At 46.7% G+C, this 14,735-nt stretch overlaps 1 protein-coding gene across 3 annotated transcripts in view; it reads right to left on the bottom strand.

The window, feature by feature from the left end:
• Positions 1–14,735, bottom strand: part of LOC122407097 (nucleolysin TIAR) — a 610,998-nt gene that overhangs the window by 144,528 nt on the left and 451,735 nt on the right. Inside the window, exon 1 of one of the 3 annotated variants that reach the window (XM_043413084.1) lies at positions 966–1,858. The exons of the other annotated variants lie outside the window; for them this stretch is intronic. Coding sequence (XP_043269019.1) covers positions 966–1,230 — 265 coding nt within the window. The 5' untranslated portion in view covers positions 1,231–1,858. Of the gene's footprint in view, positions 1–965; positions 1,859–14,735 lie in introns of those variants that run through there. 3 annotated transcript variants of the gene reach the window in all.

The following is a 14,735-nucleotide window of genomic DNA, read 5'->3' as shown; positions in this document are numbered from 1 at the left end:
ACCCCCGATTACATATCCTCAGCCGGTAGAGGGCGCGATCTCGCTCGTTCGGGCGCGCCTGGAGAAGCGTTGACACGCGATCACGACGGCACAAACTCGTAGGAAATCCACTTAGAGAAGCGTGTAACGATCGCGAGCTTCCCTGCAGGGGGGAGGTCCGTAGGGTTACAACCGACGTTGGTGAACGTGTACTTTGTACTTCATTTTTTTTTCCTCTTCTCCTTTTACCTTCTTTCTTCAATCGTCTCTTTTTCTCTCTCTCTCTCTCTCTCTTTTTCACCCCCGTTCCCTTTTATCCCTTCTCATCTCTTCGTCCATACCGTACACCTCTTTCTTTCTTTCTTTACTTTTGTTCTATATTCGACGAGAATCGCAGCAGTGAAGGCGGCGCTGGCTCTACAGGCTACGTACTCGGAGCGCGTGCGGGCAAACGATTACGAGCAGCAGCACGATCATTACGTTTTTCGAGACGGGCTTCCAATACGGCTCTTTCCACTAATAGTAAGGTACAGCGATGTATACATTTATGTATATCTTCGTATACGTATATATTTACGATATATTGGCCGAGACTGGAATGGTACAAGCAAGCAAAAAGCATCACTTGCTGCAAACTACGAGACCCGTATGCCGATCGGCGTCTTCGAAAAAACACTCGCTATTGCGGAAGAGTAATAAGAAACTCTTAGTTTTTACAATCGTAACGTTTCGTTTTATTGGAGCTGAAAGATTCGAAAATTGGGATTGAAAGGAAGGGCGGATGCGACGAGAACGATTTCGTTTTCGGGAAAAAACCTTTTCCGTTTCGTTTCCGAGGCTTTAAATAAAAAATAAGTGATTGTAAAATAAAGGAGGAAATCGGGTAATGAAAGACGTCAGTTGAGTCCGAGGGCGTTAATGAAAAAGTGAATTTCCGCGGTAAATTAAGCGAGGGAATGAAGAAATAATAATTGTGTAAAACTCACGGGGATTTTGTACATGGACGGGTAATGGTGGTCCATTTCGTGTAATCTCAGGGGCAAGGGTTGCGGTGGTGATAGCAGCAGGTATCGTCGGCGAGACTTTGGCGTGAAGAGCCGCGAGGCACGAGTTTGCTACGTCGTAGATGAGATAGGCGCCGTAATATCGCCCGGCACTTCCCATTTTCAATTTGTTTTTACCCGGGGTAACGGCCATTTTAGATCTCGGCGGAACGACGTATCGTATACCGGAAGTCGGTGCACAGTACATAAAGAGCGATACTCAGGCGATTGTGTGTCGAGGCATTTATCGGGTCAAAAGTATCAGGGCTGTCTTTTGTGTTGGTAATCTCTTGGGCAGATTTGAACGGATGTACTACGCTCGGGAATCGAGCCCTTGACCGTTCTTCAATGACTTGGAGCACTGTCACTGGGTCATCCTCGCATCTGTTCACCCTCGAGCTCCAAGGGGCTCGTATCAAGGGTGGGGGAAGGTCTGAGTTAAATGGAATTTGAGCGTAACTGGACCAAGCATCCAACTTGAAATACGACCTCGGTAAATCTGGCACTTCCCTCTCCCAGCCAAGGTCGCACTGTATTCCTTTTCGTAGCCGCTCTCAATACACTTGCACGCAACGCTCACTGCACTTGTACACACACATAAAGCTCGCAGTAGCACAGACGCGATACACCGAACCCTTTCACACGCATCTATCCACAAAAGCGCACACCTACGCGTCCACTTGTACACGGATAAACTAACACTCGCGCCCCCCCTTAATCCAGTTTACTCCGGAGCACCATAGGGTGAAACCCTATCCGGTTAATCCGGTATTCCATTTAAACGCGTATTAGCCCGTACCAGGATAGCACACAACTGTTCTACCGTTGACGCCACAATCAGGTGGTTCTTAGCAGGGATGTCGGTCACTTCTATGACACCCCTGGCTCTTAGGAAGGAACTGAATGAGCGGTAGACAATCTGTGCGCGATTATCCGACCCGGCAATCTCGCTCGGCGAGTCCTTTGGTCGCGTCGATCTTTCACGAGCGTGAAACTGAAAAAAGTTTCCTGACACTTTTGACAATTATCTTTTCACAAGGTTGATAAGAGGATGGGAGAGTGAACAGTTGAGATATCAAAGCTATGTTAAAACAGTTGGAATCACGTTGTTGCTGCGCTCGGGAGCGCGATTGCTCCGCGATGTTGGCGTTCCAAGTCGCTTTATGCTGGACGAAACGATTGCGAGGTAATGCGGAAAGTGTTTTCCGGCGTTCGACCGAGTCCCAGCATCGCTTCCTCCGTTGCGGGTGCGTCCTCGTCGGTGCAATTTGCGATCTGCCGCCAGTTGGAAATGAGTTTGGCTAAAGGCAGCCCGATAACGTGCATCGACGCGAAATCGTGTGTGCAAAAAATTTCGTTCCCCCTTTACCGACGCGTCGTCGGCGTGCACTCGCCGCTCGCCGAAGGTGTGCGTTCCAGTCACGTTTGCACTGGCACGGTTTGCAAAATACAGCAAAATTCCAGTTGAAAGCCCAGACGAACAGTTGCAGGGGAAAAAAGAAGTTTCGGGGAGCACACGCGCGCGTGCCTCGAGCTCGCGCGTTTCGCGTAGTCGTCACGATACAACTAACCTCGGGAGACGCGTCGAAGCACGGGTCACGTTGCTAGTCGCTCTCCTTTATTACTGTGTACGTATAATACTACACATGCACGCCTCGCGATATAGTTATATGTCGATGCGATACGTGGACACAGCAAAGAAAAGAGAATCGTCAGTGGGTAGGGCCCGTGCTGGGACCGGAACGGAAACGGTGCGGTCCGGCAGACCGGAAACCAGCGCCGGAAACGTCACGAGTCAACGGCTGCCTCTGATTGCGGAACGCTTAAACTCGGTCAGATAAAACCGTATTCTACCACTGCCTTTGCGCCCGCGGAGCCTCTAAGAGAGGCCACGAGTTACATTGCTTCTGCTGTGTTGCCGCCGCCTCTCGAGATTACCGACTCAACGTTTCGTACGTGGCCTAACGTTGATGCGAGCTCTCGTCCCCCCTGCCGAGCCAACACTTGTTCGTCACGCAATAATTACTTTAACAAGGTCTTTTTCCGAGTCTAAAGCCTCGCGGAGTTTTACTCATCGCACAAACTAGCACGTAATAATGTACGCAAGGTTTCTTGCGCCAGTGGAGCCTGACGAGTAGCAAGAACTTAATCAATTTCGGGGAAACATCAGCTCGCGATTACGAAAAAATATACATTTTTCTGTGTCTCTCGTCATTGGAATCAAATATTTCGAAGCAGCTGTCACGACACTTTGGCTCATTGTCGGTTGGTGTTATTCGTGATGAAATCAAAGTTGACAGTTCACTCCCAAAAATTGCGATGCGAAAGAAATTGATAAGCATCGAGGATAATCGCGGTAATATTGTCGCACGGCGATTTCCAACGGCTGTCAAAAGTCGATAAGCTCGTTGATGAATTCCGGGACTCATTTGATCCACTAACTACGTCGCATGCGAATCGTTTTATTTAGCGAGCAAATTTTCCGAACTCTAGCTATTGTCAAAGTAATAATCGAAGTAATAATTAATAATTGAGGCGATGTAACCGTTCACTCTATAATGAGTTCGTTAACGTTGAGTAACATGTTAAATGAGAATTTGCGAATGGGGAGATAACCAAGTATTTACTCTGTATGTATTAACATTTTGAATCACCATTCACACGGTACACGTTATTATCAAATTTCGCAATCTCTCTCTCTCTCTCTCTTGCGTTACTTCGTTGTCGATTACATATTTGCGTTGAGTGATGAAAACGAGTGGAATTCCCGAAACTCTGAGTTTCGTGCAAATCAACATGGTACAAGTCGAATTGGCTCCAAACTCATGAGATTTTGCTAATTCGTCATTCTCGTCGAGGTCTGTAATGAACCGCACAGAAAATGATCATTTTCGAATATCGTTGTAAAACGATCATTCAGTGTCGAGCAAAACCACCATTTTATATCAGTACACGAACGTTTTTATTCCAACTTGGCTAATTATAATTTGTCGCCCCAAAGTTTCGTAACCGGATCGAGGAAATGTTTATCAATATCTGCTCGATGCGATGGTGGGTGAAGAAAGTTTGCCAACAAGTCTATGGATGGTCAGCATTTCGAAAGGAAATTCACACTGATAAGAGCTGGATGTTTTTTTTCGACGGTTAGCTCGTCGTATTGAAAGTAAGCGGAACGAGGCGAATTGTGTTTGCTCACGCTCAACAGTTTGCCCACAACGCTCGTAAATTTCTCGACGTAGCGGAAAAGAATAATTGATAAAGCACGCACACACGTACACACTCGATCATTGATCGTACTATCTAAGTAGCAGTCAATAGATTATTGTGCAACAGAATGGACGAGCGCTTATGCATACGGATGAATTGTGAGGAGCGGTTAAATTTATATATTTATATCTTGATAATAGACAAATGCATATAAACAGAGGTTCGTAGGCTGTTAGCAACGTGTGCAATTTATACAGGTGCAGGAACGAAAGAGGGATTCAGTCGAGTATCGTATCGTCGACGTCGGCTACGAGGAAAGTGTGCTACGAGTGGTTTTAGCGCCATATCATTCTGCTACGCTTCTGCTCTGCCAAGTGGCACGGGCGCATATACAGTGCTGCGGGATACACGGCCAGACGCTTTCAACAACGGTGGCTGGACGCGTGAAGGGAGAAAGAGAAAGAACGCGTATTTGCAAGCGACAGGAAGCCGGCCGTATCAAATGCTTACCGGGCCGACTACAATACCGACGTTGACGTTATGCATATGTGCACGGGTTATACAAATATCAGGCCATGTACGTGTACCAAAGCGTCTCATCAACGTATCGCAATACACTTAGCGGAGTGATATTAAATACCAACCGTGCCGGCGCTGTGCGCGGTATACAGAGGACCAGAAATTTACGTAATTCTTGGCTCGTTAGTTTTAGATCGGTTGAGACAATTTTTCGTGGTAGAAACTCATGAAATTTATGACGTTCGTGGATTTTTTTAACCAGGAAATTTCTCTTGCCAGGTCCATTTTCCTCGAGGGGACGACGCTTTTGGATCATCGTTCTTCGATGGACCGTTGGGTGCAGTGTGAAGCGAAACTATTGCAGAGGAAAATAAAATATTGCACATGCGTTACACGTGTCTTCGTGCTGGCAATTTTCGTCCTCCTCTTCGTAGTCGATGTGAACCGGGTATACGAACTTGTAACACACGTCATAGAAGTAGATGTCTACCAGCTCGGGATTAACAGGGTTGTGGAACGAACGTGTACCGGGTAGGGGAACGAGATACATGGGAAAATGAGAGCGTAGAAGGAGAAAGGAAGGAAACGTCGTCGTCGTCGTCGTCGTCGAGGGCGTATGAGATCTTGCGAAGCATATGAGAGCGTTACTTTTGTGCTGGAGTGTTGAGAACTGTATATATTTGAGATCGTTGTCAAACGACCTCGTCCCCGACGAGAGGGTGACGTTACATGAGAAAATCTATTGTCTTTCTGCCAAAGTCGTTGCCTGGCAGAGAATTAACTTAGGAATAAAATCAACTCTTGACACTGGAGTTTAGAGACCCAGCTGCTAGCTTCGGGGGAGAGTAAAATGTTGACTAATTAACGTCTGATTTATGGATTATCGTTGGAGCGAGCGATCGCGAGTCTCCTCACGATCGTAAGTTCCATTTTCCACCAGCAATTCAAGCTTTTATCACGAACCGTTGATCAACGATAAAACAGTTTTTTTTCCAACTGCACCTCTGAGAGGACTCGGAGTTTTTGTTCCTACTGGTTTTTGGTTTCTTCCGGTTAGCCGAAAACAGTAATACATATATAGAATCGTTGTTCCTCTTTCTTGCACAGTCTCATTTTCTACCATCAGTGCACCCCGTTCGTCTCGAAATTCTGCCCTGCAATGGGATGGCCCGAGGTAGAAAAGCCCCGGAGCTCGGTGAGTCGTGCCAGTGGCTTTCGGGCAAAAAGCGTCAGTTACAAATCGCACCGAGAGCCAGACCCGGAATGGAATGGTTGGCGCAGAGGGGAATGAGAAACTCTTAGTCGAGGGGAGGGAGCAAGCTTCGGGAAATGATGCGAGAACTCGTCCGAAGAGAGGTGACTGAGGCTGCGGTGTGGCAGTGGGCGAGAGAAAACGCGAGTTCGTATTAGGGGTAATGGGCATTATCTCCATCGATCCTGCGCCAGCGAACCCTCTTTCCTCTTTCTCGCATTCTACAACTCTCGTCTCTCGACCACCCAAGACCCTGACTAACCACCAATCCCCATTCTCCCGTATCCCAGCGCGGATCGTTCGAGCGAATCGGTAGCAAAAACGCATGGGAATTTGTTCGACTTAGGACTGCGAGGGTGTTCGCTCGAACCTACCAGAGACGAGCGTCTCTCGGGTTCCGGTGTACTCCTCGATCGAGTCACTCTCCGTTGCACTGTCTTACAGAGCGATTCAGAATCGACCATATTTCCTGCTTTCTTCAGTTTGAAGAATCAGACTCATTTTTTTCCAGTCAGTGGGATTCGTGGGAGCGAAAGAGCCGCCCATTTTTCACCCTGCACGCCCATTCTCGTTTGCTTTATTGCAACGGTACTATACGAAGGTGCCATTCTGCATGGGAGAGTCGAACGTCAAATTTTCTAACCGGTTTCACATCCGCACAGACGCGTTATTCACTTCGACATTTGTTGAAACTGCATCGCACTTGGTACGAGAGAATGATAATGACGGGTCTTTGGTCGTAACCGCTTTCGTGAATTTGTGCGAGAGTTTTAAACTGAGGAGGACTCAGGAAAGATCGGTGAGCGTACGTCAGCTCGAGATTCGAGAGTGTCATAGCGGTAGAGGGAACAAAGAAGTGGATTTTTCGCATCTTATCTCCTAGAGGAAAGTCGTTGGCGGAGATGTAGACTGGAACTTGGAGGAAAAAGAATGGAACACTGGCTTACGAATGGAATGACGCACCTCTTCGGGGCTGTCTGCTTTCCACTGTTAGCAGGAGCTTCTTCTGCCAGCGAGACTAGCCATCCTCGCAGTCTTTCTCGTTGTTCCTTTTTTCCATCTCGTAGTCTCGTTGTTGGTGCTCGACTGATAGCCATCCCAAGGCTTCTTTTTCAGGTAGAGGTCATTGCGTTCGGAGTTCCTCGTCTGTGAGACTGATGGGGAAGAGGAGGGAGCGCCTTAGCATCGGGCAAGCGAGTGCAGATGGCAGAAAATGAGGTTGATCTGCGGCACTTGATAGGCGCTATAGAGATGGTGGCTCAAGACTCATTGTGATTAGTCTTCGAGCAGTCAAGCAGCCTTTTTATCATTGAACAACGTTCGTAAGTAAAAAATCCAGTGTGACATGATTCGAAGCCTGTCGAATCCGATGATGTTTGGGTGCCAGGCGTTCAAACATCACACACCATCCATCAACGATCAGCTCCCAGCTGTTCTGTCGTCGGATAACGCCAACTCCATATCAGGGCTTCTGGTCACAGAAAAAAAAGGATTTTCGGACTTTCTTGGCTTCTGTACTAAACAGAAAACGATTCGGGTGGCATCGACCGAGAAGAAAAGGGAGTCGGAGCGAGCGACTAGTGACTGAGTGCATTTCACAGTGGGAGTCTCATTTTTTCAGGTTGCGGCGAAGCACACGTGAGGATTACTCGTAGCCACCCGCTGTTAAGCCCAGTCGGTCGCGGACGAAAGCCAATGCTGGAAGATAGCCTGATAGGTAATGCGATGCGCCCGCTGGATCCCTTATTCCGCAAGAGCCGCAGCCGCACCACCAACCGTGCCACCGCCATTACCTCGATAAGTGGATCTCTATTGAGATTATCTTCGGCACACCCCAACTGAGTTACATTATTACTACATTTCGAAATCTTCGGAACGCGAGGTAATCAATTTAACAGCCGAATCGACTTCTGGCTTTCGCTTCAACCTAAGTACACCGCTATGAATATAGACTCCTCGAAAACTCTATCGGAGGAGCTTGATTTGCAAGTTTGAATTTTACCTTCCCGTCTCCATTACGTCTATGGCTATCTTCCCATATCCGGACAATTATCATTATGATATATGTGATATTATGAGGATGCCTTTGTGAGTCTGGTAACCCACATTTTCTAACGTTGTCTCGTCACTCATTGAGCCATTTGCTCTCGGAAGCATTTTCAGGCTCGATTGAAGGTTTTGCTACAAGTTTTTGCGACTTCGAGGTTTAAAGGGACTAAGATTTTGGGGAATGGGAATCAAAGGTCCTCCAAAGCTTTGTCCTCCATGAGCAGTGCCAAGATTATCGGTATTTCTGTGAGCCCTTCCCTCGAGCCAGTACTCCCACGCTTTTATTGGTGTTTGCTCGAGCGACAGGCTGGGTAACGAACTTGCATTTTTTTGTCCGACAAAAAACGATGGGAGGTTGAAAAGATGAAAGTGTTGTTTCAGGGACGGCTGCCTACAGCGACGAAGGGTCGTGTTCAACACTAGGAATAAAAGGGTTGCACGGTAGTCTGGCGGAGAAGGGTGAATGGATCGCGCGCAACTTGTATATTCCCTTCACGCTTACACCAATAAAGAACGATAGAGTGTGGCAGTGCAGAGGAGCATTAAGATAGGGGTATATCTCTCTTCCTCTAGCTGTCGCGTGCACAAGACAGGGTTATAAATACGCAAATAAACTTTCCTCGTTAACCTATCGCTGAAGAGAGAACGCGAAAAGGAGAAAGAGAAAGAGCAAAGTAAGGGGAGCAGAAGATTTGGGACAAGTACATATAAATGAATGGGGGAGAAGAGCATCAAAGATGCTTCAGTTCGTTTTCGTATTTCTTACGACTTATCGGCTTGAACGTACCTTCCCCTTACTCCTTCTCTCGCTCTCCCTCTTTTTCTCTTGATGGACCAAGGGCGTAATAGCGCCATAAGATTCCAAGAATGGAAATGCAATGAACCAACAAGTTTCATGTATAACTTCTACCCCGTTATACCTTGTAACTTTGATTACACTCAGAGGCTGTAAACTTCACCACAACTTCCTTATTTTGAGGATCTTGAACTCCATCTGCTGTTCTTATTCGCTTTCAGGTATCTCCACTTCGTTATCAACGAGGGAACTCATCTCTCCATTTATGTGCACTCACTCCCTCGAGGCTTTATCTATCCCTTTATTTTGTCAGTTTCTTCTGATGTAAACACATTTTTCACCTACCATCCATTATTGCAACATTAGAGGAAAAAAAGTCACTAAATTTCTTCAATGATTTTTTAACATTGCTGGAAAATTCTCGAATAATTATTGGCTGGCAAGAAATTCAGGGCATTCCTCTTTTTTCCATTTGTTTTCTTTTTTTTTTTCTTACTTTCGCTTTTATTTCAGTTTCATTGTTGACTTTCATTGTTTGCAATAAGCAGCAGAGAAAGCAAGCATCAAACTGTTAGCATATTGATCAGCCTACGTAGGATCGTACATGACGCTCTCTTGAATTCAAGAACGTAAAACCCACTTAAAGTAGGAAACCACTTTGCTGTTTTTCTGCAAATACGATATTGCTGTTCGGAGGTGAAGAGGGGTTGGAAGCAGAGAAGCAGAAGAAGCGAGAACCTCTTGGAGCACTAGAGCACATATTCAAGTACCTTAGGTTCCCTTACCAAACTGACACCGACACTGATGTCACTGTCACCATCATCGCAACCCCCAGACGACTTCCCCTTACCCCCTCCTCATTTCTTTAAGGGTTCTATATCATGTCTCACCAGCCTATATCACACCGCGGTATGCACGTCATATCCGTTCGTATCAATTTGATGTCTAAGTCACCGGCAGCAGGGTAGCAGCTTAGTGGTGAAAAGAGAGAGAGAGAGAGAGAGAGGGAGAGGGAGGGAGGGGAAAGGTATCGTTTTCCATTACATTGTATGTGAACGAATGTATCGTTGATCGATTGTGAGAAGAGGGAGGAAGAAGTTCGAAGTAGGATACGGAAATTTCAAGTACTTTCGTTCGTCATTAAACTCAATCATGTTGAATCGAGTGGACTTTTCATTATGCTACATGAATAGACGTTAACGATTTATTCATTCTCTCTTTCCACGTTGAATGATCGAATCGTTTGGCTCTATAGAGTGTTTTTTTCCACGGACGCCCTTGCGCCTTGGTGACGAATGTACAAACTCGTCCCTTTGACTGATATGAAAGCCGCGGTGAAGCGGTTGCGCGTATTAACGAACTGCGGTCGAGAGAACCGGGCGAAAGAGGGTTCGACAGAATAGGAATGCTGTCGGCCCGGTGGCGGCCACGTGCTCGTATCACCGCCTAACGACATTCGTCGCTTTTGCTCAATTGGCCCTGAAATTGGCGACACCGACCATTCCGAAAATCTAGTCACGGCTACTCTTTGAAAAAGAAAAATGGAACCCTGGCATCATTATCGCAACCCTTTCACCCCCTTCGGGCAAGCTTGGTGACGACCTACCCTCGTAAAACTCGTGGAGGCTCCTGCCCAGCAGGGCGCGGCGGAACGGCTCAGCTACAAACAGTCGCCGCGTCTCTAAACATGCGAATAAAACTTTTGGGGAACACAGTTGAATAATAGTTTGAACCGTGCAATTGAAATATTTTTTTTCGAAGAAAAACAGAATCAGTTTTCAAAATTCCTTCAAAGGTCGTGCGAATCACACTTCTGTGGTAACATTCTCCGAGCTCATTTTTCTTCCATTTTCCTTTCCTGACGTGACATTAATTTCTTGTCAAGAGGTGCTGGAGGGAACACGGTCCTTGCTCCCGACGCTGAGCAAGTTTGCAGTGAAAGCATAAGAAATGTACAAGTGTCTGGAGAAATCACGTATTTTTTGCTCGCGTTTCAAGAGGACAGTAATTCTCAATTTCAACACGATGAAATATAATATGCTAGCAGCTTCTTATCTTTCATATCGGTGCTCAGTGAACCGTACACATTTCTAAAGTCTACGCGTCATGTCTACTGTTAAAAGCGACAAAGGCGTTATACGAGACTAGAACAAGGAGAAAACACGTTGCAGAAGAAAGCACGAGAGTGTATATATGTACGTAATAATCCGACCTCTCGGATCGGATCTTCCAGTTGGCCGTGCTTTGGTTCGGTGCGGTGACATACCCCTATGTCAGTGGTGGTCTTTCATGGAAGAGATGACGAAAAAGAGAGATGGAATAAAAAAAAAAAAAAAAAGAAATGAGTAGGTGTGCGGCAAGGAACGAGATAGATAGAGGAAGAAAGAAATAAATAGATGGAGAGGGTACGAAGAAGCTGAGGAAGTTGTCGACGCCGACGACGACAACGACGACGAGCCTTTCCTGGTGCCTCTCTTGCAACCGTATACTCCGGCTATCCAGAGCCAAACTTCAGATTTATCCTTCTCGAAGAAGGGGGTCAGAGATTTTGCAGGAACTCCCTCGCGTGCGAGGCATTCAGCCAGCTCTCCCTCTTCGGTAGAGAGAGAGAGCGTCGTGTCGCCCAGCAAGTAACCAAGTAACCCGCTGTGTCGCTAGGGAATCACTATATATTTCTCTATCTCATCATTCTCCCTCTCTCCCTCCAGGCCCATAGATATATACTGATATCCTTGCCCGGTTCGGATTTCAGTACTACGAGAAGTATGGTTTTCGTGTGCCATACGTTCAACCCTTCTTGAAGACACGGGGATGAGGAGGAGTAAGAGCGGAGAAGAGTAGTGGAGGAAGTCGTTGGTGTTGGCCTGTCAGCTGGAGAAAATCTCGGACATTGGGCGACAGAGATTTCGATCATCTGCCAAACGTTCTTTTCGAAATGTCTTTTTTCCGTAATTCATGTTCTTACTTCGCATTTATAAACCCGAACTTTTTTTTCAGGCTGCGTTCCGGCATCGACTTTCGAATGGATCAACGTCGTAATCTTATTTCCTTTGACTACTTCGTCTATCAAACTTTCTCGGCTAAAAAGACTCTCGCAGTAGGAGCAATCCGTGCCCTTAATGTTCCAGTAAGTCGGAGATATAACGGAGAGCAGCTAAACAATTCGTCGATGGCGGGATCGTCTTTGTGAGATCAGCAATGCTGGCTCGTTCTCTTAGCCAGTTTCGTTTCAGCGTGCCCTCGAATACGAATCTCATATTTTCCTTTTGAATAAGGCAACAACCCTTCCAGTTGCGAGATGCAACTTTTTACCTGACTTTTTTCCTCAGAGCATCCGAAGATCTTCCAAGGAGAAGAAGGGGGGAGGTGAGAGGGGAGGAACAAAAGGCGAGTGAGAGCGGCGCATATGAGCCGCGCAGTAAAACAGCGTCACGTAGAGCCACTACTTTTTCGTATTGCCCTAGTCGTACAGGTCGACGACCATTAGCCATTCGAGCCAAGCATTCAGATCCACACGCAGACAGATACACACGTCCATAGAGAAAGGGCATGTGTGCGAGTTCGAACGGAGTCTTCATGGTGCTTGCCATCTTCACGTGCCTCTCGCATCGTCGAACATACCAACACCACAAATGTCCAAGATTCCGGTGTGATTCTTAGATCACACGTAAACATCGATGCACGCTTTGTGTGCATTGAGCACTTGGAGATCTTAGTTGTTACGCGTGCATGTATACATACGTATAAACACATGTATACGTACGTATAAAGAAGAGGAGGAGGAGGAGGAAGAAGAAGAAAGGACAGACGGAATCCAGCGGGTCACACACAGCAGCCAGCCACGATCTTCGTCGCCGTTGGTGAAGCCAGTAGAAATACCAGAAGCACAGCATGCCAGCGTCTCTCACGTCTCTAAAGCACGCTCTTCATGCCGATCAAATTTAACTTGGCGCAGCGAATTTCCAAGTGCTGTTTTACGAGTTTTCGTTGCCACTGGGAATGGAAGGATCAGTCGTTACCGCGGAGAATGTCGCCCAGGGAACATCGTCGAGGACACACAAGCACACGCGCGATGTGTATACACGTACACGCTCTAACCCTTCCTGCTCTGTGTCCTCCATCTCTTTCAACGGACTGTTCGTTAGATTGCCTCTTATGCCGATAGTACGTTTGTCCTGGCGATAGCACCGGGGAGGCTAATCATTTTTTTAGAGGAGCGAATCGAAGATTGAGTTTCAACGGACCTTTCTTCTTGATGGAGCGACAATATGTGTGACCAAACTGCACGTGCTTTTCTTTTATGGACTCATCAATTTACCAAGAGTTATAGGGTAGAAGTAGATTTATCCTGAATCCGCAGGTTTAGGAACAAAGAAGCTCGCATTTTCACGCGGGAATCAAATCGAGAAAGTCATTATCATGAATTCCTAATACCAAAAGCTCTTTCAGCCAATAACGCAAGATGCTCGCGAGAATATATTCTAAGCTCAGAAACAATCCGATATGAGATAGATCCGACTATGACGTACAGTTTCATTCACGGTCGTTTCACTGCACCATAGCGGCCGACAAGCTTCTCATGCAGACTGGCGCCGCTAGAGCATTCTCATGCTGTAACCGTCATACAAGGGCGCCTGATCGGTGGTTACATGTTCCGCACATATGACACTTGATCGCAGCGAATAAAGTACTCGTGTGTTTCAGCACCGACGATGACGTTGCGAGTGAGGCAGCCGAGGGGGAGGCGCGCCGGAAAAAAGGACGCGAGTTCTCAGAAGAGGTACGAATTCGCACGGCTACACGGCGAAGAAAAAGAGAGCGAGAGTAGATGCGGTGTTGCCCGAGGAGGGTGAGAAGAAAAAAATATAACTCTGGCTACCGGACGTACGTTGCCGGCGAACGAAAAGTGGAACATACACACACATTTATATATATATATTTATATATGTTCACTGAAGAAAAGAAAACAGAGGCCGTGCCATTTTGCCTCGCTTGAGGGCGTCCGACGATCGAATTTACTGCCTGGCCGCTCCGCCGGGCACAGAGCACCGGCCTCGCCCGTGCAGCCCTTATTCTGGACAAAACTTACCCCTATAGGAAAACCTCCCTGGAGCAAGTAAACCCTCTCTTCTTCTCGGTCTCTTTCTATTTCTTTGCCTCTCTTTCTCCATCGAGCTGTCCCTCCTTTCTCCGTTTCACTCGTGTTCACTTGTTTGCCGTGTACACACGCTGGAAAACTCTCGCCCGCGTTTTACGGGACTTATCTCGACCGCCGTACCTCGTGAACCGTTCACGCTAGCTTTATTCCAATAACATTTTCGATGCGCCTCCATGACTCGGAGCAACCAAACTGGCCTATGGTCCAACCCCTCGACCTCAATGAGAAAACTACTGGACGACGTTTCACCCTCACTCCCTGTCAATCTCTTTCCTTCTGTCTCATTCGGACGCCCCCGATCATTCTTTCTTGACTCTTCGACCCCCTCGATTCCGGAAAATATGCTATACAGTCGTATAAAAAAGGAGGCCTAACAAGCGTTTTGGCTCCGGGTGTCAATCAAACGTCAGGGGATAACTGCGCCTTCATATTTACATGGCGTGTAGATTGCACAACTTGTATCGCGCACACTTTTGTAGCGTGCAACTCCCTTCTAACATTTACAATTTTCATAATAAAAGAATCATTTTATACTTTCGACGTTTTATTACTGTTCAATTTCAGACGAATATTAAATTCTTCAACGTACTTATTCACTGTGTAACTTTGTTGTAAACACATTTCTGATCGATGTTGAAAGATCGATTTCATGGGAACTCTTTCCCTGGACGTATTTTGGCTCAGCGTATCCACTCAAACGGTAATCGACATCAGATTTTTACTCCCGTTGTA

Source organism: Venturia canescens, chromosome 2 (assembly GCF_019457755.1).
Source record: "Venturia canescens isolate UGA chromosome 2, ASM1945775v1, whole genome shotgun sequence".
Lineage (NCBI taxonomy): Eukaryota > Metazoa > Arthropoda > Insecta > Hymenoptera > Ichneumonidae > Venturia > Venturia canescens.
Note: the sequence above shows the minus strand (reverse complement) of the source record. Positions and strands in the feature narration are given on the sequence as shown.